The sequence below is a fragment of the Aplidium turbinatum genome, chromosome 7 (genome assembly GCF_918807975.1).
Source record: "Aplidium turbinatum chromosome 7, kaAplTurb1.1, whole genome shotgun sequence".
NCBI lineage: Eukaryota > Metazoa > Chordata > Ascidiacea > Aplousobranchia > Polyclinidae > Aplidium > Aplidium turbinatum.
In genome coordinates, this window is record NC_137478.1 from 6,926,496 (window position 1) to 6,952,229 (window position 25,734).

A 25,734-nucleotide genomic window follows, 5' to 3' on the forward strand; every position below is an offset into this window, starting at 1 on the left:
ACATCGATTGGTATTGGGTATGTTTTTGTGCTGATTTGGGCTTATTTTTTAGATTGTTTTGTTTTTAAAAAATAACCTGGCATCACTGGTGTATTGGCAAGAAGTTTCGTATATCAAGGAAACAAAAGTTGTTGGAAAAGTTTAGCAGACTTTGCGCCCCGTTGGTGTATAGTAGTTCAATTTGTTTTTATTACTAACCATTTGTAGACTGGTGATTTCGTTTAATTTTAAACCAAAATAAAATAAATCCATGTTTTGGAAGACTTGAACTTGGCAAATTTTTCAACGTTTAACAATTGAGCTGTTTTTGAGCCAGTTTTTTTGCATGTGTACAGTAGCTGGAGTATTTAGAAGTTGGAGTCTCTGGTTTCACTTGAGTTAAAGTACAGAGCGAGAGTCTGAAATTCTTGGCAAAGACAGAAGCTGGAGTTTGATTCTTTGCTCATCGATACTTTTAAGCCCTCAATTACCTGTTTATGCTGTACTAGGCGCAGTTGTTATATTTGTGTAGTTTTATGGTTTCTTAAAATTCTAAAGAGTAATTGCCCTGGAAGTATAAAAATTATCTGGCAATCTTGATAAAACTGAGTCAGACTTTTAATTAAGCTTTTGTAGGCCTATCTGTTTTTGCCGAGTCTAAATGCAAAATATTTTACTGTTGAACTTAATTTTCTTATAGGTGATGAGTGATTATAGTTAAGACCCATGCGCATTCCTGATTATTAAATTTGATTTGGATTGTATTAACTGTGTTACCGGAGCTGGGAGTCTGTATCCTCAAGCTTTCTTTGTTTGTTTTTGATTTTTCAAAATCTAATGTTTCAGTGTCAGTGTATGTTAGATCTACTACGCTTTAAAGCCTAGCTTACCGGTAACTACCGTAAGTGGTAAAATATCAATTTTCATGATGTCTGCGACCGCTACACTGAGTGAAACCAACACAGAAACAGTAACGGTTAGTACATATTTGCCTTCAGTAATTAGCCTAGCTTGTGTTTGAAAAAAAATTGTACTGTATTACTGTTTAGGTTAAACAAGACAATTTTTTCTGGAACTGGATAATTTGACGCTAGTCCCTGACTCCCTGGAGGTAAAAATCATCATGCCCAGCACTTTTATATGCTGAAAATTGAATGAGGCTGTTCATCAGGCATTTAGTTTTAAAAATAACATGATGCGTTCTACTGCTGCAAATTAAGCTAAACTATCACAAAATGTATAAAGTGACAATCTGCTTTTATTCTGACGTTTTGTCAATCAGACACGACTGACACTACCATAGTCACTACCTGGTCTAGCTCCCTGAAGAAGTCCATACCGGTAAGCTAGGCTTTAAAGCGTAGTAGATCTAACATACACTGACACTAACTTAATTTGCACCAGTAGAACACATTATCTTCGAAGAAATATTGTCTTCTTTAATCTTTTTAAAAATGCAAGTTGAATTGGCATAATTTCTGTGTGTCTGCACTCTGCAGGCCAAAAAGAACACATTGAGTAACAACAGGGGTGGGTCACACAAAATATATCATTGGCCATGTCATATGGCCTACTTGCATTATCACATATAGTTCCCTACAAGTTTAGAACATTCTTGAATTTATTAAATTTTATGACAATCATTACACTGGTCAACACAACTTTTCTTGCATGGAGTTTTTCAATGGATTTAAGGTAATTTTGGGTGCCGAATCTGACCTCAGATTTATCCTATCACGTCAGGTTTGTGAGATATGATAACAGCAAATTGTTACTTTTGTCAAAAGTGGAAGATTTGACATTGCGTTTATTGCACATACACATTGTGCTATATCCAGAAATCCAGGCCATGTAGTACATAAGTAGCTGAAATACATCCACCAACTATAATTTTGAAGCCAATTTGTTTTCTAAGCAACATTATTAACCATGCAGTTAGAGCTCGACCGATATATCAGTCAGCTGATATCAGGTGTAGCTGATATATTCTATTGGCTATCTTTCGCCGATAAACATCGGCCGGCAAAAGCACGCTCAAAACCAGCCATACATGCCTTTAGAAGAAACACAAGTTGCTCAAACGTGCTTGCATAGGACGAACAATAATTGTTGCGGGAATATAATTTCCTGCCCATTTTAGTGCGCGCATCTAGAAAATGTGAAAACTGTATCCCATTCCCTTAGCTTCCATTCAAGCAGGAAAACTTTCGAGTTTTACATTGCTTCAACGATTGATGACATTGAATCAGTGTAACAAAGGTGAATTTTTCGCTAAGAATCGATGGGAGTAGCGGTGTACTTCTACACTAACCACGCTCAACTTACTTAAAGTCTTACGTCACAATGTCTGACTTTGATCTCCGAGTGATATTGATAAGGCAAGATTCGTTACAAAATTAGATCATACGAGTAGGCTATCACAGCAAGATGCAGCAAAATTTGTCAAGTTTTGGTATTACAGTAAGAAAGAAAAGGCCCAGGGAAAATTAACCTTTGCTCACATGACATGCAAAAATAAAACCAAAGAAAAAAAAGCCTAGTGAAACTGTGCACAGAAGAAAATAATAGCATCATTGTAGAAGTTTTCCGACCCGTGCCCAGAGCATTGTGACGCAAGAAGCCACACGACCTCGTTCGGTGGAAGTTAATCAGTTATGCGGCGTATTGCAGTAGTGAAGGATGAGTTTAAAAAAGTCGGACTGAAGGAGGAAGATGCAAGGGACAGGGTGAAATGGAGAACAGGGATTAAGACAATTGCTGCGCGGAAACAATCGGCCACCCCCACTAGTGGGGAACAAACCGACGATGGATTATGATGATGATTGCAGCTACACAGCGCTTTGACTCTCCAAGCGCACCTTGTTAGTCTGATGAAAGCCTTCGCTGAAATTTAAAAAAGCATTCCAAACCGTAGCCATAGCTCTTAAATGGCGAAGAATTCAGACCGGACACGTTTGTCCGCCGTCAGCAAAAACGAATTTCGAGGCCTGGGTTGTTTCTTTTTTGTTTGGTGTTTTTTTTGTGATTAGTGTTAAGAATGATTTTTCCATTACAGCAACTAATGCATAAACTTTCTTGGACTGGTTTGTTGCTTAATAACTTTGTTGGTAACAAATTTTTCATAGCTGATATATATCGGCCGATGTATATCGGTATTGGCCTGAAAAAGTGATATTGGTCGAGCTCTACATGCAGTAGTAACAAGCTAAAAGGGAGGCTAAAAGTATAACTGACCCCCAGTCCCACGTCAATGTTTTGCATGAAACCACAAAGATTTAAACAGGCCTATGGCATTATGGCAATGCTTGTTCAGTAACCTTATTTAAGCTGTTTTGGCCTGTCTAACACTAACCTTTCGTTATAGCACTGCATATGTTGGTGGTAAACGCAACGCCAAATCTTCCACTTTTGACAAAAGTAGCAATTTGCTGTTATCATATCTCACATACCTGACGTGATGGGATAAATCTGAGGTCAGATTCGAATTCAGCACCCCAAAGTTATCCTAAATCAGTTCTCAAAGCCCATGCAAAAAAAAAATTTTTGTTGACCAGTGTTATTGTATTATTGCCATTTTATAGGTGGGCCATAGCATCTTCTTTTTTGTTAATAATGGTGGTGTTACATTTTTGTTAGAGTAGCAGCTGCAATAGCAAAACCACTTTTTTCCCAATGTAGCGTACATGTGCTTTGTATTTACACAACGTGCTACTCTCCACATTAATGTGGAAAAAATGAATAACTTTTAGAAAGTATTGATAAAAACGCTGGAGCATAAGAATAGAATTTCACCTAGACCGTGTAATTCATACCGACAGTGAAAATGGTTGTGTTAGTAAATTGTGAATATCATTTGTTTTCAAGGTCATTTTGATTTCACAAGGGACTGTACTTGAATACAGCTTTCCAGTGTCAGCTCAAGACAAAAGTGGCGACGTTGAGCATGTGTTGTAATTTGTAAGATCTGGTGGTTTGACAAATTTTCTTTAATTCCTGAAAATTACATTATTAGAAATTTTTGGTACTTGTGTTTAGGAAACAGTCCATGAAAGTGTGACTCTACAACAGCCAGAAGAAAGACCAGGCGTAAGTTGGTCAACCGACACAGTGGACAACGAACATTTGGGAAAAAAATCTTCTAAATGTAAGCTTAAAGAATTGTTGCGATGTTCACCACAGTGCAAAAAAAACACGAAAATGAGTTGGTCGCACTACTTTTGTTAGTGGGTTACTTCATGCTGTTATTTTTGATCTATATTTTTTTTTCACAAACTAATTTACTCAAGACCAGTACCGTCGAATTTTTTTCTCCGCATTGCTGGGATTTTGCAAAAGTGTGTATTTTTTAGTTATCAATCATACTAGGTCAACTACAAATTCCAAACATGTGAGAGTATTGATATGTCGTACTTGGTATAACTTGGAAATAATGCATGAAAATTCAGCTGTGATGAGAAAGAAACAAAAGCTAACTGTCAGCTTCACTTGTTGCTGTAAATCTGCTACAGAACCGCCGCAATGCGGCTCACGTAAGTTTTGAGGTTATAGAAAATATAGAAAGAATGAAATGACACCCATGCAAAAATCTTTTTCCACTTACGATTGTGAGCAGATAATATTTAAACCAAATATGATTGCTACAGGTTGTTGCATTTACAAGAAACCTCGTCTGCTTGGCGAGAGTTCCTCAGAAAGTGACTCGAGCGATGACGCGAATCCATATGAAAAGGTTAAAAAGTCGAAGAAAAAACACAAACATGACCCAAATTGCCCACAAAGTAAGTTTGTCGTTAATCGTATTTCATTCCAGTCTAATGGTGCTCTTAAAAGTTGTTTCAGAACAGAGGTTCATCTCTGCTTAGTCAATTACCACATTGTTTTTTGAAGAGGACTTTTGTTTTTCCAACATCGAGTCAGTTTTAACGGATTTAGCAAATGCAAAATGGGATGTTTTAAATACGGCGCCATTCCCCCTTTTCCGGGTTCCTGACTAATAATATCACAGTCTTCGAAATTAGCATCGGCAATTGCCGACGCAGATGCATGACTGGCGCATTAGCGTCGGCAATAAAAATGCCGAAGCCACAGCCATAGATTTGTTCCTACGACAACACCCTGGTCCCTGATGGAGCTCTGCGAAAGAGGCGTGTGGATGGGTATCAAAGTACGAAAGCCGCGAAACGTGGACGCTCCATTGCGAACGGCGAAGACAGTGTAGATTTACAGCCAAGCGATGAGCCTCTTGATGTGTCTGATTCCAGTGATGACACGACAACCTCATTCTCTGATGATTCTGACAACCAGTTCTTTATCAAACAGTCTTTGTGTTGCTCGCAGTATCCCAATTGTGCCGAAATTATGTTAGTGCATACCTAAATCGAGGCAATCTTCTCGCAGGGAGCTATTAATTTGTTACTGGTACCTGGTTGAGCAATTAACGTCATTTTATGATAATTCAACGTCGCTAGATGTCGAATTAATGTAAAACAAACGTAAATTTCTTATTGGGCATTGTTATTACGCAATATAACCCGCTGGGAAAATTAAATCGATTTGTGCTGACTCGAACGTTGAATCAACCCAAAATTAACTTTTCCCCCCGTGAGTTAGTCAACGTGAATTATCGTATCAGCGTGCGCATCGCGTTGCTCGCTTTATCACTACTTTTAGTATTATTACATCACAACAAATCAAACAGTGCGGCCGTGATAGACTACTCTTAGTACTCTAGTATATTTTTCGCTTCTCGTTTTACATGTTTTCGGTACAATTTTTTTCGTAATAAACGTTTACAGCAATTGCCGAGGCAATTTCACCTTTTGGCCTCGGCAACGTTTTTGCCGAAGCAAAAATATGCTAATTTCGAAAACTGAATATCACCTGTATATTATGTGAAAAATGGGTTTCATTTGTCAGTTAGAGCGAAAGGATGTCTGTTCGACACTGCTTCAGAACACGCGGCTGCCTTGACACTTAATGCAACTCTATGACTGTGTCCTTTTGCTTGCTTTCAGTTGTGTTATCTGTAATTCACAATCTACTGTATGTCATCACAATGGATTCACTCTGAACAAGTCTTGACAACATTATTTGATCCTATTTTAGACGATCCGTCACAAAACAACCCTCCTTCAAAGCCAAACACTACTCCTGCTTGAATAGCGACAACCTGAAGAGGATATTCCTGCCGACATCAAGTCACATCATTCATCTTCAGTTGCTTTCAACGCAAATAATTTATTTAATGTTTGCGTATCCTTCAGCACTTACTCATCCGGCGTCACTGTCACTTTTTGTTTGCGTCACGTCAATGTAAAACGATTGATAACAATCTGTGTGTTGGTCAACAGAAAACAGGTGGAACAAAATCGTAATCGATAAAAAATGTGCATGAAAATTGGAAACGTGCAAGCAGATCGGACGGCAATTACCAAGCCAATAAAACTTGCCGTTTTTATACCGTAACTTTTGTCAGCTTGATATTAACAAGCATGACGAAATTATCAATCTCAAATAAAACGTGATGCCCCTTTGTGTGAATGGTGCTTCAGAAAGTTCATTATAAAAAACAAGTTTAGCTAGTTGTGACAAGAACAGTATAGACAAAGGGTCAAAAGTCAGGTTTGTTTGAGAAAACGAATATAATTGTAAAGTACGACAAAATAAGAAAGTATTACACGATTCATAATTCGAAAGCGAGAACACCAAAATAACGAAGATAATATCTCGCGGTATAATTGGCTAGTTGCAGCAGTGTTAGAGAAAACGGCCAGAAGGCAATATTCTTCAAGGAGCAAGATATAGCTGTCTCGCTACGCACAGCTCACGGATTGTCAGGGTTGAACCTAAACACAGGTGTGCGCAATTAATATATTGCGTTGTTTGATGGTAGGATGACAGCTCCAAATATCGCATATAACCCTCTGTACCGTCATGTGGGCACAAAAGAGAATTGAGCAATCTTTACACTAGGATCATGTATCCCTTTGAACTTACAAAACCAATGGGCCACTATAAACGCGATAAAACTTGCCTGCATCTCTGGTCGTCAATCCTAGACGATTGCATACGTACTATAAGGGAGAAAAAGTCCTCATCTGGGATTGTGGGGTGGGGGTACTCTTCCAATGGAGGGGCAGCACTCCTTTGATCATTTAACCTGGTCCCCTACATGCAACAAGAAAAATCACATTTTCTGAATTCTACAGAGCTTTCATGTTAGAGATCGAACAGTTTAAAGTTCTCCGCTTTAACACATTGTTATAACATCATCATCATCAACCAATTTAGATTATACAGGCCATGAATTAATCCTCATGTCGAGGTGTGGCCTGTCTGTCTGTCGAGAACGAAGTCTTCCCCTCCACACTTCGCGATTTATTGGGTTGGCAGAGTCCATGTTCAGGGCTACAAGGTCACGTTTTACAAGTTCTTCCCAAGAAAGTTTTGGTCTACCTTGACCCCGCTGTGCTGCGATGTTGACACATCTGACCTGTGAGATCCAGCTTGAGCTGCGCTCAACGTGACCAAGCCATCTCAGTCTGCCTAATTGGAGAACTTCACCGATGTCTTTTAATTTGAGCTTTGATAGCAGAGTCTCAAACCGGATGTTGCCCTCAGGCCCGACCAGGCAGGTCCATCTTACCATCGCTCTGTCATTATAGGCGCTTGACGGTGCTTGCTAAAGTAGCCCACGTTTCAGAGCCATAGAGCATGACACTCCTCACACAACTGGAGTAAACTTGTCCTCTGGTTGCAGCAGGAAGTTGCTTGCTTGTGAGGATAGGGAGAAATTCTCTAAACTTTTTCCAGGCTGACTTGCACCGAGTTATAGCCGCATGCTCACACCCCCCTCCAGAAGACATGGTATCACCAAGGTAGCAAAAGTCAGCTACCACGTCAAGTGTGCCACCTTCAATCTCAACCTCGCTTACCGGCCTGCCATCTATTGGTCTTGCTGTGCCCTGACAGCGTGGGCATGAGTAGTGTGGGTCCGGTCTGAGTGACCCTTTAATTCCACTACACTTTTTGTGGACCCAGTGGGAGCAATTGGTGCAGAAGATAGAGTTGCTACCGGTTCCACTTAGGCATACCGGGCAAGGGTGCTTTCCTGATCTTCTTAGGGAGTTCTGGTTGATGCCAGAGATCATTATTTTGGTCTTACCCATGTTCACTCTTAGGCCCTTTGCTTCCATTCCCTTCTTCCAGGCGGCGATTCTGTCAACTAGTGACTCCAATGAGGTGTCGATAATGGCAAGGTCATCCGCATACAACAGCTCCCAAGGGCAGCCTGTGCGCAGTTCGAGTGACAGGGCCTCCAGGACAATGATGAAGAGCAGTGGGCTCAATACAGAACCCTGATGCACACCTACGCCTACTTTGAAAGTGTTACTGTGCCCATCCCCTACACGCACACAGCTCCTAGCATTCAGGTACATTGATTGTACTATCCGTACTAGCCATTCCTCAACACTCAGCTTTCGCATGGCCCACCAGATCACCTTCCTTGGCACTCGATCAAAGGCTTTTTCTAGGTCTACAAAGGCCATATAGAGAGTCTTGTTTACGGCAAGGTGTTTTTCTTGAAGTTGACGGATGATGAAGATGGCGTCAGTTGTACCTCGGCCTGGCATGAAGCCGAATTGCATTTCATCAATCTGTACTTGTTGCCTAATCAATTGTTCTGTCACTCTCTCAAGTATTTTCATGGTCTGGTCAAGCAGCTTCAAGCCTCTGTAATTACCCCTATCAAGGGCATCCCCTTTACCTTTATAGATATTGACGATGTAACTTTCTTCCCAGTCTGCTGGTATACGACCCTCGCTAACAATAGCTTCTACAAGATCTCGTATAAGAGCAACTCCAGTTTTGCCTGTTGGCTTCAGCATCTCTGCTATTATTCCTGAAGGACCAGGAGCTTTGCCCATGCGCATCTTACTGATGGCTCTTTCGATCATCTCGGTGGTGATTGGTTCAATAATTTCAAGTGGTGAACAATTCAATAACTATTGCATTAAAGCTGTCTTTTTGTGTATCGTATACACTTCAGCCTACAAAACCACCATACTTGTACCTCGTTAGAAACAGTTAAACAAATGTGATCTGTTGAGTACAAAACAGTTTTAGAATTGACCACCCCTAAGTCAGGGTCATATCTGCCTTCACCGATGCTAGCAGATAAAATCTCATATTATGTAGGAGCAAAGAAGAATACAAGTCTTCTACCTGCCATCTGATTAAGTTATCAAAGAAAGTGTCATCGAGGTGAAGATCGTGATTCCCAACTCGTTCGTTGTTCGGTTGGTTGTCTAGGTTGGCAGGAGGTGCAGCGACGTTAGCTGGAAAGCCAAAGTAATACAATTTTTGGTAGAGTACATGTTGTTATACTGTAAACAGATAAACTGAGGAATGACACGGCGTTTGACATAATGTTCCAAAAAGTAATATAACAAGTGCAAACGTTTTCGGCCATGATTCAGTGTTCAGATGCTTGATTAGGATTAACTTAACATTTTGCAGCCGATTTTGTATGTTACGTTAATACTGTGTCGTTGCTTGGTTTGATCTGTTGATGAATCTGAAGTAGGAGATCAAATTACTTTCACAGTGGGACATTCGACTGTTTGAGTTGTGATTGCATTTAACGAATTGTGGTCCCCGCTGAAGTCAAAAATCGTCCGATCCCGACCCGAGGTGGACTTAATAAGAGGGGACTAGTGTATTAGTAGTAAAAATGACTTCGAAAAGCCTAAACCAGCACATAAATGAACAGGAAAATTGTGTGGTGTTATTAGCTAATGGCCTGAGAGCCACCGCTTTATTGAAGTGCAGGCAGATACAAGTGAAACCAAAACAGTGTTGTTGCAAAATAAAGACAATCAAGCTGGCCGGTCCACTACTGTCACCTGCAGGAGATGAAGGAAGGCTGCTGCTCTCTGAAATGCGGACGCCAGGTAGCGACGAAAGGCTGACGCGTTGTTCATCCAAGCGTTTCGATTGTGATCGGGCGAGCATTGAGATCATCACGTCCATTTTCTGGTGGTTCTCTTCTGTTGAATTTCATCAATTAAAAACACGTTATGTCTAATAAAATGACACGCAAATTACATGATCATGCAAACAAGGTAATCAGGGGCTCTTAAGCTTTGTAGCCTATGTCCCTGAAAGTAGTCCCTTTTTCCGATTAATAAAACCTCAAACTAATTGACGACGACAATTAATTTGTGGTTCTACTAGTAGGAAAATGGGTTGTCTTTGTGACTGTAGCATTCCAAGAAAAGATGCAGATAATGAAACTGGCTGCCTTGTGAAACGCTAAGAACTGTGCACAACAATAATACATACAGGGTTACAAAAACACATACTATTATTGCGTAGCCGTTTTGAGTATTTGCAATCTTCGTGGCTGAAACATACACACTTTTTGCTGAACGCGCTGCAATACCGTAGCTCTTGGTTGATTTTACATTAATTAATGCAATTTGTGACCTTATTGGACTAATTCCCTCACGCGCTGCAAAATACCTTGCTCTTGTCTGTTCATTTCTGGATGAAGATTATTGGCTCCATTCAGTTGAAGAGGAGGATTGGCAAGATGTTGATCATTGTTACCCTGCCTTAAAAATTCCGGAAGACCGTCTTCGTCCCTCATTTCGGCTCGTTGGTCATCCATCCTGCATCCCTGGAGTCTGGAGATCAAATCAAAGAATTCCCCACTGCTAGGAAGGGCGTTGCTGTCCTGAAGAAAAATATTTCCATTCGAGTAAAATTCGAAAAAGGCTTAAACTCCATGAAATCTCTGATCGAAACCTATACCTATGAAATTCTCTTCTCAAAATGCAGGAAATAGCTTGAAAATGTTGAGTAATTTTGCAAAATTTTGTACGAATTTAATGATATCACTTCTTTTTATTATTTAATAAAGGCATTCACCATTCTAACTTAAATTGTAAAGCAATTTGAAACCTTTCAATCGTGTTCTAGTTTTAACTTAGCTGGCTATGGAGTAGTTTTAGCTTACAATTGACTACAATTAGCTCACAATCATTACTTTGCGTGAAGTTTCACGATGCCCACCACGGCTGCCAAAGACAGACCAAAAAATCAAATAAAAACAAAGTAATCAGCTAAAAAATCCACACTCAATATTTACTACTTCGAGGTTGACATGTGGATTTTTAAGGCACAAAAATTCCCACAACATATCGCGAACATCGAGCTTTCGTTGCACACAAAACTCACAGGAGACCGGTTTGCGGCATCGATGTCATGCAATGAACTGGAGTGTCCGTTGATAGAAGGCTGTTGGTCGCCAGCACGGGAAAGTCCGTTCCGAGGTTGAGCTTCACCCTGTGGATGACGCAGCAGAAAGTCATAATCGAGGATAATAAAGTCATCAGAAATTTGATGACTTTCTTCGACCCCAGGTGGATTTATCAACCGTGCAGTAAAATCTTTCATTTTTGAGTCTGACTACCTCGTTCAATCTACAGTTACACAGTGTTGCAGAAAGTGGGGTTGGTGTTTTTGGAGTAACGTGTTCAGCACCGACGATTAACGTCGCTGGACGTTGAAACGACAAGTTGTGATTGCTCGGTGTGGCTACTACAAGAAATGAGACCATAAATCTTTCTCAGGCATGCAGCTACACACATCCCCCTGAATACTCAAACCTACTGATTCTAAGCTAAGTTAAAGCATCGCTCGCTCTAACTCCACCTACGTTGAAGAGGGACCTCGGGAAGTCGGCACTTGTTTTCCTGTGATTCTTTGCGGAGTCAGCAGCGGCCTAAAGTTAAACTGAGGATTAAATTCAAGTCACAGACTTTAATATGTTTCTCATTAGAAATAAATAAGTTGTCGTGACACTACTTCCAAAGTCTATTACTGTAAATTACCCTGACAGCAAAATCAGACATTGAATCAATGTAAAAATGACGGATTTTGCTGTCTTGGTAATTTTCAAGTCTGAAAAATGAAATCCAATTCAAAATCATAATTAGAAAGGAAGCAATCAATTTCGAAACTTTGTGTTAAAGATGTAAAATGTCTGTCCGCTGCGCTGTGTTAAACACAACATACATCTATGGCATTTAAAGGCAATACTAACAATGTTGTAAGATATGACAAAGTATGAACCTTTTGTTCGGGGGTTAGGCTCAACAGCTTCATATGTTCCATGCTTATGCGACGTATTCGCGGGGTCTCTTGAACGGTTTCGCCCAAAATGGCGGCCAACTCTTTGATGTTGTTCTCAGCAGTAGCTTGCCCTGAAGTATCACCATTCTGAAAAAGTGAGAAATATTCAATTGCCCATGAGACTATATTTCAGCGAGCAAGAGAGTCCTTTTTACGTTGATTCGACGTGTGAAGACGTTGAGGACTGATTTGGCGGTTGGCGTCACAGTGGTTGAGCTGTGACCATTGCTTTTCATTGGAGCAAACAGAAAAAATTGCGACGCTCAAAAATATCGATTTTATTAATTTGTGCCTTATTGACTCGGGATGATTTGAGGGCATAAAACAAACAAAATTTTGGCTAAGATTCTATTGAAAATTGAACATGGCCATCATACATAAAAAGATATGAGTTATAGCTTGCTGTTTCACAGTGAACTAGGAATCTAGCGACTATAAATACAAAAGACCGCGCAACTTACAGTAAAAAGCAACCTCGTCCTATATTTATTTGTAATGTGTGATGTACTTTTTTATATTTTGGTCAAGCAAACTTCTAAAATGGAAACACCACTCTGGTGTGGTGTGGGTTTTATGACCAGGGAAACCATCCTACTAAAGCTTGAAAATCTACCTGAGAGACATTCTGAACGTGTCATGCCTTTGTTACTCCAACTCGGTGCTTGGTGAGACTCTTGAAAACGACAGCGCGTTGGGCTAAACGTTTGTTTCAATTTGAACTATGCCGTGATTTTCTGAGGGAGAGTTCCCTGACAAATTGTATGAAGTAATCTGACACTCTGTGATACTTCATAATCTCATGTTTGTAAAGTGCAGTTTCAGTGATCAACATTTCAGAAAGAAACGAAACCACCACAGGAAGCCACAACACAAACACTGAACTGCACCACCGCGATATGGATTGGCTGGGATCCGGTAGAATGAAACGCAATCGGACAGCAAAATCCGTCATTTTTACATTGATTAACGTCTGCAGACATTTTGCTGTTTGGGATTAGCCAGGTGCAATTGCTAATCACAAACAACCAGCAAAGTGTGAGCAATAGTTTCCAGTTTCTGTCTTGCTATTACTTGCATAAAAGCTACATCTTCAATGCAAATCTGATGTTTGCAAGTGGGTGGTTGTGAAAATAGCCTTGATGTAGAAATAACAAGTGTCCTGCCATTGAATTTTTCGATACTGATGTGTCCGGGATAATAAGATTGTCCTAGTTCCAACATGTGATATTTCAGAATGCCAATACAAAGGTAAAAAAAAACTACCAAATGTCATTAACAGTTGTTTAGATTTAGTAGAGTGATAGTAAAATATATGTCTAAAACTGAACGCGCCTCAAAATAAAAGAAAGCGCCAAAGTCCTCATGTTCTGCCAAAGTGTGGTGGCTGCGTATGTTTTTCGGTGATGCGGTTTACGTTGGCCCCGCTGCCAACACAACGCAACGACAAAACACTTTGAAAGCAAAGTAGGAACATTTTGAGTCAGTTTCCGCAAAGTGTTTATTCTGCCTCATGAAAGTGAGCTTTCAATTAAGAAGATTGCTGAATTGGAACATAACTTGAAATCGATGTTTCAAAGACAAAAAAAAATTTCAAGCCCAACGTTATAACCGCATCACCCTGTATGCGTGATTAAAACAAAGCCGAAAGCCCAGAAGATTAACTTTATTTATAGCGGCTTTCCGCCATACGATCAATGAAAAATGAATACTTAATCAATAAAGTTAATTTAAACAGAAATCATGACAAAGGAATCGCGCACAATCGAAATGAGTGTATAATTTTTTTTTGTTTAGCTCGAATACTACAAAGTCCAATACATCCTGGGGTGATTGGTAGACCTTGGAGGAGCAAGACTACACACGTTGACAGTTGCAACACTTTGTGCGTTCTGATATTCTCGTGGGTTTTGAGTTGAGATCGTTTGTTTGGACGACCAAACAAACTGAAATCCTTTTCTAGAAACTTATTTCGACAATTATCGAAATATTTTTGCTTTGAACAGCAGTGTCAAAAAGTAAAAGTACAGAAATAAAACAACTTACTTCACAAGATAGCTGCAATTGCTGCTCGGAGTACTCCATAGCTTTTTTGTAGTTGCCAAGCGACTTGTGGGCATTGCTCAATAACCAACATGCGCGGCCCAAGCCAGTGCTAAAAAGACAAATTTGACTTGTTTTTTATCAATATAATGTTACTGTATTCTACATTATTTCAACGTACGAACATGCTTTCTCCATGTGACTGCTTTAATTACAATAACATTTAATCTTTGAAAGTATACAGTGAAAAGAATGAACGAGTAAGCATGGTATTTAGAGAGCGACTTTCGTGGGCAGCATTGCGCTGTAACCTGTTGATGAAAACACATTTGCCAGACGACCATGTTACAATAAACTACAATCTGAGACCTCTGCTCACGCATTCCGTGGCGTGGACGGAAAGATAGTTTTCATATCGCATATTTCATTCACGTTACATTTTCTTTTTTTCGCACTACTTTACCCAAGCCACTAGTAAAGTTGCCATTTCAGCAAATGGCAACTTTTTCTAACTAGAATCTTGCAAGAAAAAAGTGCCTCGAGTGTAAAAAAAAAACAGAATAAAAGAACAAACAAAATAAGAACCAAAGCTATTGATTCAGATAAAACCCCGAAGCCGAACAGCATCAATTAAGAAAGTAACACACATTCTCTGACAGGTATCACACAGCAATCCTCGATGCAGACAACTAGAGTACTAGACCACAAGGTTTTTCCGCGTGCAATTACGACTCTCGTTCGAACCAGTTCAAACTCGTTTAACTGACTCCTTAATATCCATTTTGATTGCAATGTAACGTTGATGGACATCGACATATACAGTAGTTTCATACCATGTCCAATACAGTAAAGCATTCAAGATGCAGTTAGTTAGACTAATCCGGTTAATTATAAAGTAGAGCTGGTTATGCGTTGAATTGACTTTTGTAAATTAAACGTTTTCTTGACTAATGATTGGAAACGCTTTGGTATTTATAGTCTTGTAATAAATTGAGTTTCGCTTTACAATCTTGATTCGGTGTATCGGCTTGTACATCAACCAGCATATAAATAAAACGGGACCAGTCCGCAGAATTTGGGATACGGTATTTTATTGCACTTTAGAACAGTTCTTCAACACATGCTAAACATCGATCAGAAACTGTGCTTGATGATAGAGATTCGGTTTCTTGAGATGACAACTGACTAGTTTAGTCACTAAGTTTATGACGTTATAGCGACAGCATTTGGCAATGAAAAAGCATAATCAGAGTATTCAAATGCCAAAAATACTTCAGTTAACCAACTTCCTTTGTTTCAGCACAAGCAGCTTAGTTGCAGTCTAGCTTTGTTATTCATTGCAGATAGACCTATAAGTTCACCATTCTAGACATTACAAAGAATAAAATACGTAAGCAATATAATGCAAGAAGTGACATTGATGAACAAAAAATTAATTCAAGCAGTCTTTTTCGAACGCACTAACTGCCACGTTGAAATAAACACATCCTTTCATGTTGTTTTAACGTTGGAAAACAAGATAATGCAGCATTTTCAGGATAACGAAAATCAGTTGTATCATGCAGTATGTTGTAAAATGCAAACGATTTCAGAAAAGACACAAAACAATTCAAGTCTCTGTGAGATAGTGCAACACTGCAACCTTAAGGAGAAATAATTTCAACAGCAAAGAAGTTTTTGTGAACATACTGTGTGGTAGGATTCTTAGGTGCTGGTGAATTGCGAAGGTCTCCTTGGTCTTTACAAATAGATTTTTAACAACAGTCACCTTGATCTCTTTTAAAAGCGTTACCAATCACGGATAAGTGCAACTGCAAACCGCACTCAAACAGCGACTCAAAGATTTTTTTTGCATTGTTTCAATATCTAGCGGCGTTGAAACGATGCAAAAAAACAACTGTTGATGGCAAGTGACAAACTGTTCACCGAAGCCGGACTTAAATACGATAACTCGACTGTAATTGGTGAGGCGTTCAAAGTAAAACTGTCAATTACCGAAATTAACGTTTGAACATAATTAGCAAAAATAGAGTTTTCCATGGACCGAAACTAAAATAAACCACAAATCCACCATACACTTTCATCAAAGGCAACACTCGCACAATAGAAAGTAAATTAAACGGCACATGAGTAAGACAACTGGGAATTAGACAGTGAAAGTGTGAAACACTGTTTTATTTCATTCTTTTAATGCATAAAAATAGTTTTAAGCAAAAGTTTTATATCAAGGGTTTTATACATACCTAAAAACAAAGCTTAAAATTACATGGATATGATGTTACATCAAATACAGTTATTACTTTTTGAAACCTCGACAGCCTATTTCACTGAATACTGAAAAGTTTGGGTGTTCATCAGGACAATTATCGTTTCTAGCACTAGTTCATCTGTTCATCTGTTCATCTGATGCTTCGAATTTATGTTTATTGTTGGAAGTTTTTACGTAATTTAACGTCGAAAGTAACCGCACATCATTAGTCAATCTTTAAAGCATTGTGTTCTATTTCTCTTGCCTTCAATCGCACTTTTTCTGTTGGTCGTCACCGCTTCGAATTTTTATGTCTATTGTTGGAAGTTTTTACATAAATCAACGTGGAAAGTAACCGCTCACACATCATTGGCCAATTTTTTAAAATATTGCGTGTTTTATTTTTTCTTGCCTTCAATCGCACTGCAGTATATAACCTGGTGAAATTTTATTTTGTATGTTATTCGCTCTGAGGATGCGCATTGTCATGGTGCGCGAAACGTCAGTGAAACAATAAACCATCTTGTTTGTTGTTGATTTTACTTTCAATTTCATCAGATGAACGTAGCAACTAGTGCTAGAAACGAGCCTATTTCACCCTAAAAAGAAGATCATCAACAGGTCCTTATTCAAATAGAATTACCATAGTCGCCTCAAGACATGATGATGAATGATGATGTTATGTAAATTTAAGCTATTTCGTTTTTCAGCCTGCAAGTAAACTGCCAGACACACTGAGTGTTCACACAAACGTTGATAAACAGAAAAAAGTGTCAACATCTCAGCGGAGTCTAACCGTCGCTTAGAAACACAAGTGCATAATTGTTAATTGCAACAAGTTGAACAGACCCACACACAATCTGAGCACCCACCCAACTTTATCATCCCTCCCACATGGGTCAATAGTTCATCGCAACTACGTTATTGTGGTTTCAAACTGCTGGTCGTCATGAATCCAGCATCTCAGACAGTAAAATCATATGTTACATTGATTCAACGTCTGCAGACGTTGAATCAGTGTAAAAAAGGCTGATTTGCTGTCTGGAACACAACATTTCACAGACCATAGACGTGTAGTCACTGACAAAGTTATTATTATTATTACATGGTCACAACGTCGGGAGACGACGAAACGATGCAAAATTGACAATCACTTAGCGAAAGCTGCACTTACCGATCACTCAGTTCCAAGGCAAGTTGCATATGTCTCAAATGGTATTCAATGGCACGCTTGAAATCAAGCAGAAGTGTGTAGGTTGAACCCAGACTGTAACAAGCTTGGGCCTCAAAGGCACGATCTCCAAGCTGCCTCGATATCGATAAAGTTTGCCTGAAAAGCACGAAAAATAAAGCTTTCTGAAAATAAATTCACCAACAATTGCCAAAAACTCACTGATGTTAGGAGACAGCTATAAAACTGTTTAAAAACGTTCTGTTTAAAAAAGGACAACTTTTGCCAGCTAGGACAGTACACAGAAACAATGGTTTGCAGTTTTTGTGAAATTGTCTAACTTTCGACAGGAATTCAAACTAATACAAAAGCAAGTACAATCACTCAACGTTTTAAATAATAATTCGAATTTCTGACAGGTGGTCAAAACTGGTTATTGAATCTTGCTTTTTGTAGTGCATTATCATGCAATGCAAACTACTTACAAATAGTATTCTGCTGCTTTTTGAAACTCTCCCAATACGATATGGCAGTTCCCGAGGTTTGTGTATGCTCTCCGCTGTGCACCCTTGTCACCAAATTCCTTGGCAATTGCCAACCTCTGGAAGAAACGAGAGATCTTTATTCATCATCACCAGCAAAACATATTTTGCTAGAATGTGGCTAACATCCGTTTATTTGGATTATAACTGCTTTTCCAGACGAGCAGAGCAGTTGAATTTTAATTGCAAAGGGTGGATCTTGTTGAAGATTCACTTTTCAGAAGATTTATCTCAAATAATGAATATCAGAAAGAGAAACAACTACACGTCTGCAGACGTTGAATCAACGCAAAAAACGGTTGATTTGGTGTCTGGGGAAATCACAGCTTTGACAAGAGCTTTTGCATACCAGGAAGCATTAAAGACCACACTATTGTAAGCTGTAAGCTGCTGTCAACAATGAAAGGAAAGAAGCCGTAAATGTGTGAATAAGTTTACAAAAAACACAAGAGCTGAACTAAAGCTAAATCGAAGCCGAGAATGAACGGAAATCACTTTACGTGTCCAACATTTTAACACGCTGTTCACATTTCTTTCACAACAATACAAATGCAAGTAGGCTTTTTTCTCCACAGTCACCCAAGGTTGCAGCATTAACGCTGCTTAATTTTGGTTTGCTAAACTTTAACGTTAACATGATTACACTTGGTCTACTCAGCACACCTCTAACAAATAGTAGTAAATCGAAGTGCAGTAGTCCTAGCTTTTTTGTTGTCGCTGTGCAGTGGAACATCTTTAAGCGTGAAACGACTTTCAAGTCAATTGTAATATGCTCCAAGTTGCCATTGGTCCTTGGCCTAACTAACGCTCGTGAGGACAAGATGATTTAATGGTTCACGTTTTTGGCGGGACAAGGATATTTAAAACCATATCGACCTATATACTGTACACAGGCCAGTCCAACGTGCAAGTTTCAAATTTGACTGTAGGTTGATCAGCTACGCTTGAAATCTGCTAGTATCACTAATATAAACTGCAAGTCGAGTAGTGGTGGATAACTATAGACTTGGTGCATATTTTGTTTGGTTGTGGGTTATTTTTAAGCTACTGTTACAATTACATTATAAATATTGAACTAAATTTTGCTGGGCTGAAAATAACTAAAACCGGTAACTAGAACTATGCATAGAAGTCGCCACGTTTCGAACCAAATGACTGTGCATTCACTTGTGGCCTTTCTCAGTAAACAATATCCGTGCTTTAAAATTGATTTAAGGTCTGCAGACGTTGAATCAGTATGAAAAAGACGTATTTTGTTTGCTGAGAGGGTCATGCAATGGCAAGTTGTCACATTTAAAGTGCTCATAAATTTAATTATATTCCTGTGGCTATTAGTTACGAGCAAATCAACCCTTTTATAATATATTTTCTACATTTCAACGTGTAGAGACGTTGAGTCAATGTAAAAACGAAATGACTTTTTCTCACTTGGTAACGACAAGTTTAAAAGACTCTTGTTACACAATTGCACGTGCTTTCGCTGACAATGATGTGTTGAATTTCACTTCAAAGGAGAGCCATTAAGCTGTAGCACTTTGCTTTGCAAAAAATCACTGTCAAAACATGACGTTAATTTAACGTCAAACCAACTCTATAATGTAAGCTTCGATTGGAAAGTGCTATTAAAAACTGTCACAAGTTCTTCCATGTATATATAAGAGCGATTCAGTTATTGACTGTGTGCTTAAAGTAACGTATACTGTTTAGAAACAGGCACGTAAGCATAATCACACGAACAATTTTTCCAATGAAGCCCCTCTAACCTAAAGTGTGCGGTGACTGCAAAAAAATCGTTTTGAATCATAGGCTGCAAATGAGGATCAATTGCAAAACATTTCCTTAACACAACCAACGTAATGCAGTTGAATAGAGCTCACACAAGAGTAAAGAATATGTGTAAACATTGTAGACTATGTTACAAAATGGCTCCGGTTTTTTCATAAATTTTCAACAGTTGTTTCATAAGAAAGTACTTTATTAAGCTCTACCTGTTCTGATCTTTTATTGCGATGTAAAATAACGTAATTTATTTTCTTATTTTGAAATCGTTTTCAAGGCATAGAACTTGTTCGTTGCTACAAGATGATATTTATTAAGGTTAGCCTTCTAGTGCTACAACTTCAATTTCAGTTCCTGCCGCAAGCCACGTCACTCAGATACATGTTGTTGGGTCAAATACTATTGTTTTGCTCAGGGATATGTCATGGTTGGTAAAAAACAAAAGTAATAGTGAAGTTGTTGTTTTAAATTTCAATGGTAAGACTTTCGTTATGAAACCAGTGCTTCTCAGAAGGCATCCATGCTGAATTTGAATGGTGATATAAAAAGGAACTGATACTAGTTTAATAATATTATGGGCAATAGTTTAATAACTCATTGCCCATGTAGGGCAATGGGACTAATAAAAAATGTAGGTAAGGTCAATGAAATTTTGAAATACATTTAGCTGCCATCTAAAAGAAGATGAATCAAAATTTGAGCGCTTAAATATATAGCGATAAACTTTTTATTTATTTTATGATTGTAGCTTAACACTAACAGTGTTGGCAACCCTTAACGTAACGTCTGCAGACGTAAAGGGACCAAATTTTTATTAACTAAGCAATTCCTTCGACTTACGAAAACTATGCAAAGAATAGAACAAAGCCAACTGCTGAATTTGAGCAATATCGAAAAACATTATACAGACAATTGGGTGTCAATTGAAGGTTAAAGTTTTATGAAAAAAAAAACTGTTTCTACTTTGGATTTTCACTTTTCGATTCACGAAAATGTGTCTTATTTCGGTACACACACACCACTCTTTTGCTACATTCATTTTTGATGCAGCCTTTGTTTCTCAATTGAAAAAATAACGCCAAAACAGGGTAGTAAAAGTAAAACCTTATCACATGCATTAGTAAATCCGTTCTTCTAAACTTAGCGACATGTGAGAAAGTTTGATTAAAAAGCGATGTAACTTGTAACACTGCAACAAAGAATGTTGACACTATGAAAGAAAATGATGGTCACGTTTTAAGTGTTGGCTCATCTTTTCAACAGGAAAAGACAGCAAGTGGTGCAAACAAACGAAAAACATAGTCAGTCAATGAGCAGTCCTTTTGCATTGATTCAACGTTTTGGGATGCCGATGGCTGGGTAGTTATACCAATACCATACCTCTGTATGAAATCCAACTGCTTCAGTGCAGTTGCCAAGCAAGTAGTAGGTGTTTCCTAAACTCCCACAAGTTTTTCCTTCGGAAATTCGGTCTCCACTCTCTCGCACTATGGCTAAATTTTGCCTGCAACATTTTGCCATGATTGTTGTTGACTACGCTTGACATACCGGTACTAACAGACTACTCTTGCAATATTTCCATAGACAAAGTGATTTGAAATCAATGTTGACCAGAACCAGGAAACTTACACCACAGGAAACACAGTGCATCAACACATGGCGACTAGCGGTTGTGATGGTGAAAAGTTGAAACTTGTATAATGTATATAAATATGAAATGTAAAAATAAAACTCATAATGCAGCATCGCTATACAATGATGTCAGTCCTACAAACATGTCGCCACAAAGTCAAGAAAACACAATATAAAAGTTATTATTATTGATACAGATCATACAGTACAACAAAACATTCACTTCACAGTTCACATGACTTTAATGTTAAATGTTACTTTACATTCAAAGTGGTTAATAAACTTTTCATACCACATGCTGCATGGTAATGATCAGAGACGTGGTAGGGTACTTCTCATCACAGAAGCTAGTCTAAGAATACTTACTGGTACAGGTTTATGGCAACTTGAAGTTCAGAGAGAATATCCGGATCTTGAGTCTCATCCCCAGTAGTAGCTGTGCATCTTTGCTTCGCTTTTAAATGATATATATTGGCCATGCTGTATAAAGCCCTGGCCTCTCCTGTCTGAAATTGTAAATGTGGATAAAATGTTGGCGACTTATGGCTACAGATTGGTTGCTGATGTTGTTTCTGTATCACAGTGAAAAAACAAAACGTTTTTGTGTGGGTGGCAATAACAATGTAGTGATTCCAAAGGTCACAAAAGGAAAAGAAATGCAACTTGGTTGATGACATAAGATATACCGGTACTACAGTGAGATAAGGTACTTCAGTGCCAAGTTTATACCTATGGGAAAATAGATAACAAAAAATATTTGAATAAACATGACTAATATATATATATAGTAGGCTGATTTTCTTAGTTATATTTTGCATCATTTACATTGTATAATACAAAGACGATAATAATGTAAATTACAACCAATAATAGAAATGAAACCTTATTTGATAGTTCTCTTGATATGTCCAAGTGACGCTGGGAACACACAAGGGCTTCATCATACTTTCCCATCAGTTTCAATGTATTCGAGAGGTTGCTGCTGGCTTTAGCTTCACCAGGTAGATCACCAAGTGTTCTGAGAAATCGTGAAAAATACATTCTGTCAGTTACGTAATCACCATACCCATTACCCAATGATATACAGTAGAATATTAGAGCAGATGAAAACGAACGTACAGCAGATGAAAACATATTTGGTTTGCCATAACAAAGTAATCAGTTTGAATATTATGAAATATATCAAGGTTTATAAGAATTGTATAAGCTACAAAAGCAGTAGTAGAAACAACATGTATTATTACCCTGAGAAAAATCCAGCTCTAAACCAAGAAACTCTGCTTGCATAAAAGCATCTTAAACAAAATGTAATTACAAAATTCCTAGCTGATAAGGTTAAATATCAATCTTGTGTATTTTTATGTATTTTGAATACACGAATAGTTTAGTTTGTATATATTCTGTAAAATAATTTAAAAATACCAACAAATTACAAACTCGAAATGCAAGGAAACAATGAAAAGACTGGGTGTGGAGTCAGTTCCATCTACAGTTAAAATAGACCGAGTATTATAGGAAACAATAACAATTGCACACAATACATGAAACTAAAAATAAACAAAATAACACCTGGAAAGAGTGCGATCATGTTGATGGTATAAAACCGCTTTTGGAAACTGACCAAGATATGTGTAAGCATTTCCAAGCTGACTGTAGATGGTACTGAGAGTACTTAGGTTATCTGAATAGAAAAAAGGTTATTTGAATGTTAAATATTTTCATGACTGACAATGAATCCAAACATTTTTGGCAACAGGCTATTTGATGGTTGCTTCATTTCAACTATTTTCATAACGATTTTTTATGATGGTTATGATGGTTAGTGACTTGTATTCCAGACAGCAAATCAGTCATTTTTACAATGATCCAACATCTGCAGATGTTGAATCAATGTAAAAAGTGGATGATTTGCTGTCTGGGATGTGTTCACAGACAGGAGTGACCTGGGTTTTTTTTTTGGTCATTTATCAGTCATTGACCGATTTTTTAGCAAAATGTCCGAAAAAATACATAGTCAATTTGGTCAAAATGTGCAAAAATATATATAGTCAATTCGGTCAAAATGTCAAAGGTTTGAGTTTCGCTGATGAACGTTGAAGAAACGTTTGTCTGTTCTAACTTTTCTCAGATAAAACACACAACGTTTCTCAGCGAAACTTAATGTTGTAGCTAGTCAGGAAGTGCAAATTTTGGTTTGTATCGCATTCGCAGGGCTCAAAATTCACGGCGGACATGTTCATTGTTCACCGTCACAGCATGTGATGTCCGCGGGAAGTACCCTCTGGTCTAGATCGGTCATATTTGTCCGCCGAGAAATAACACAGAAACTACGGATACAAATCATCATTGCATAGCACAAACAATTGTTGCAAAAATATAATTTCCCGCGCATCTAGAAAATGTGAATACTGTATCTCTTAGCTTCCATTTAAGAAGGAAAACTTTCAATTTTTACGTTGCTTCAACGATTGATGACATTGAATCAGCGTAACAAAGGTGAATTATTCGCTAAGAATCGATGGGAATACTGGTACTTCTACACTAATCACGCGCAACTTAGTTCAAGTTTTATGTCACAATGTCTGGCTTTGATCTCCCAGTAATATTGATAAGACAAGGTTGATTACAAATTACATTATACGAGTAGGCTATACATGTATTACAGCAAGATGCAGCAAAATTTGTTAAGTTTTGGTATTACAATAAGAAAGAAAAGGCCCATGGAAAATTCACTTTCGCTCACAAGACACGCAAAAAACAAACCTAAAAAAAAAGCCTAATGCAACTTTGCACAGCAGAAAATAGTGGCGTTAGTGTACAAGTTTTTCGACTCCTGCCCAGAGCATTGTGACGCAAGAAGCCACACGACCTCGTTCGGTGGAAGTTAATCAGTTATGCAGCTTAAGCAGATACACGGCGCTGTGACTCTTCAAGCGCATGTCGTTGGTCTGATGAAAGCCTTTCAGAGTGACTTCACTGATATTTTAAAAAGCCTTCTAAACCGTAGCTTTAGTTTTCAAATGGCGAAGAATTATCAAGATAAAGTGATTAAACATGACGATCGACGCTAAAACTGGTGTGTCCGCCGTGAAACTTTATTTATCCGCCAAGATAGCTGCTCAGACCGGACACGTTTGTCCGCCGTCAACAAAAACGAATTTCGAGGCTTGGTATCAGCTACTTGAAAGGAAATATTTTCATCAAAAAAAAAAGACCAAAATAAATAAAAAATGACCGAATTTTTTCAAGTCATTTCGGACAAATGACCGAAAAGTCTCAGCGAAAAAAAACAAAACAGGGAGTGACACATTGACAAAAGCTATTGTGTATCAAGTGTGGACCATTAGGGATGTTTTATTTGTATACTTCCACATGAAAACTCAAAACGTCTGATCATGCAGAATTCTGTATATTTAGTTTCATCCAAATGACCCTCATTACACCAACCAAGTTAAACTCTTACTGGATATCACAATAGAAACTAAGTTACAATAATTTTAAGTGTATTGACTCTATCAACATCACACAATTCATACATATCAAAACATTACTGATATCAATATTTAAGCTGCAAAATTTATTACAAGTAACCACTTTCCTACACCTGAACGATGACCAATATTTGAATTTCAAATGAAGACTCATGTTTTTTTGTTTGTCATATTCAGGCTTATGCCTCGTAGCTGAAGATTTAGGTTAAGACGACGGGAAGCAAATCTTTGAATCACTATACATTTGCAACACAGCAGTTCGTTTTCATAAACTCGTTACTAGTGAAATTATTATGTGCATGAAAAATAATAAAAGTAATAAGTTTATCATACCTGTCCCCTGGTTTACAGCTTCTTCAAAATACTCAACACCCAATTGATAGTCACCTCTTTTACACAGTCGTTCTCCCTCACAGGCAAGTTCAATGCATGTTAACCTTTCTTTTGACGCCATTAAGACGTTTTTCAGTTATCTTAGTTGATTTTGTGTCAACTCTCATGTATTGCTTGGCCTTCTATTTGTAAGCAAACTTAAAGATCATTGACAAGAGCTGCATGACAAGAAATAACATATATATAAGATATCCACACTAGAAGCAAAAATTTAAAGAGAATATAAATCAAATAATAGATTCTATTTGAATAAGAACTTCT

At 38.1% G+C, this 25,734-nt stretch overlaps 2 protein-coding genes across 2 annotated transcripts; one reads left to right on the top strand and one right to left on the bottom strand.

The window, feature by feature from the left end:
- The first annotated feature begins 753 nt into the window (after positions 1-753).
- LOC145774898 (E3 ubiquitin-protein ligase PPP1R11-like) lies at positions 754-6,513 on the top strand. The gene is made up of 4 exons (XM_082586226.1): positions 754-955; positions 4,015-4,123; positions 4,623-4,757; positions 6,085-6,513. Exons 1-4 carry the CDS (start codon positions 905-907, stop codon positions 6,135-6,137), a joined length of 348 nt encoding a protein of 115 aa, XP_082442352.1. The 5' UTR covers positions 754-904; the 3' UTR covers positions 6,138-6,513.
- Positions 6,503-25,627, bottom strand: LOC145774897 (G-protein-signaling modulator 2-like). The gene is made up of 16 exons (XM_082586225.1): positions 25,414-25,627; positions 23,159-23,270; positions 22,472-22,607; positions 21,956-22,095; positions 21,338-21,461; positions 18,122-18,237; positions 17,640-17,795; positions 14,221-14,329; positions 12,118-12,264; positions 11,702-11,767; positions 11,221-11,328; positions 10,504-10,717; positions 9,885-10,028; positions 9,205-9,317; positions 7,013-7,146; positions 6,503-6,824 (listed from the first exon to the last, which is right to left on the bottom strand). Exons 1-16 carry the CDS (start codon positions 25,532-25,534, stop codon positions 6,803-6,805), a joined length of 1,962 nt encoding a protein of 653 aa, XP_082442351.1. The 5' UTR covers positions 25,535-25,627; the 3' UTR covers positions 6,503-6,802.
- Between the last annotated feature and the right edge of the window lie 107 nt (positions 25,628-25,734).

What these genes read in the sequence shown, in the direction of transcription:
- LOC145774898 (XM_082586226.1), top strand. Translation starts at nt 905, where the DNA reads ATGATGTCTGCGACCGCTACACTGAGTGAAACCAACACAGAAACAGTA. An exon ending in CCAACACAGAAACAGTAACG is followed by an intron (nt 956 to 4,014) that starts GTTAGTACATAT and finishes ACTTGTGTTTAG; the next exon opens with GAAACAGTCCATGAAAGTGT. An exon ending in GGGAAAAAAATCTTCTAAAT is followed by an intron (nt 4,124 to 4,622) that starts GTAAGCTTAAAG and finishes TGATTGCTACAG; the next exon opens with GTTGTTGCATTTACAAGAAA.
- LOC145774897 (XM_082586225.1), bottom strand. Translation starts at nt 25,534, where the DNA reads ATGGCGTCAAAAGAAAGGTTAACATGCATTGAACTTGCCTGTGAGGGA. An exon ending in GTTGCCATAAACCTGTACCA is followed by an intron (nt 21,462 to 21,955) that starts GTAAGTATTCTT and finishes AAAATGTTGCAG; the next exon opens with GCAAAATTTAGCCATAGTGC. An exon ending in TCCCGAGGTCCCTCTTCAAC is followed by an intron (nt 11,329 to 11,701) that starts GTAGGTGGAGTT and finishes CGTCATCCACAG; the next exon opens with GGTGAAGCTCAACCTCGGAA.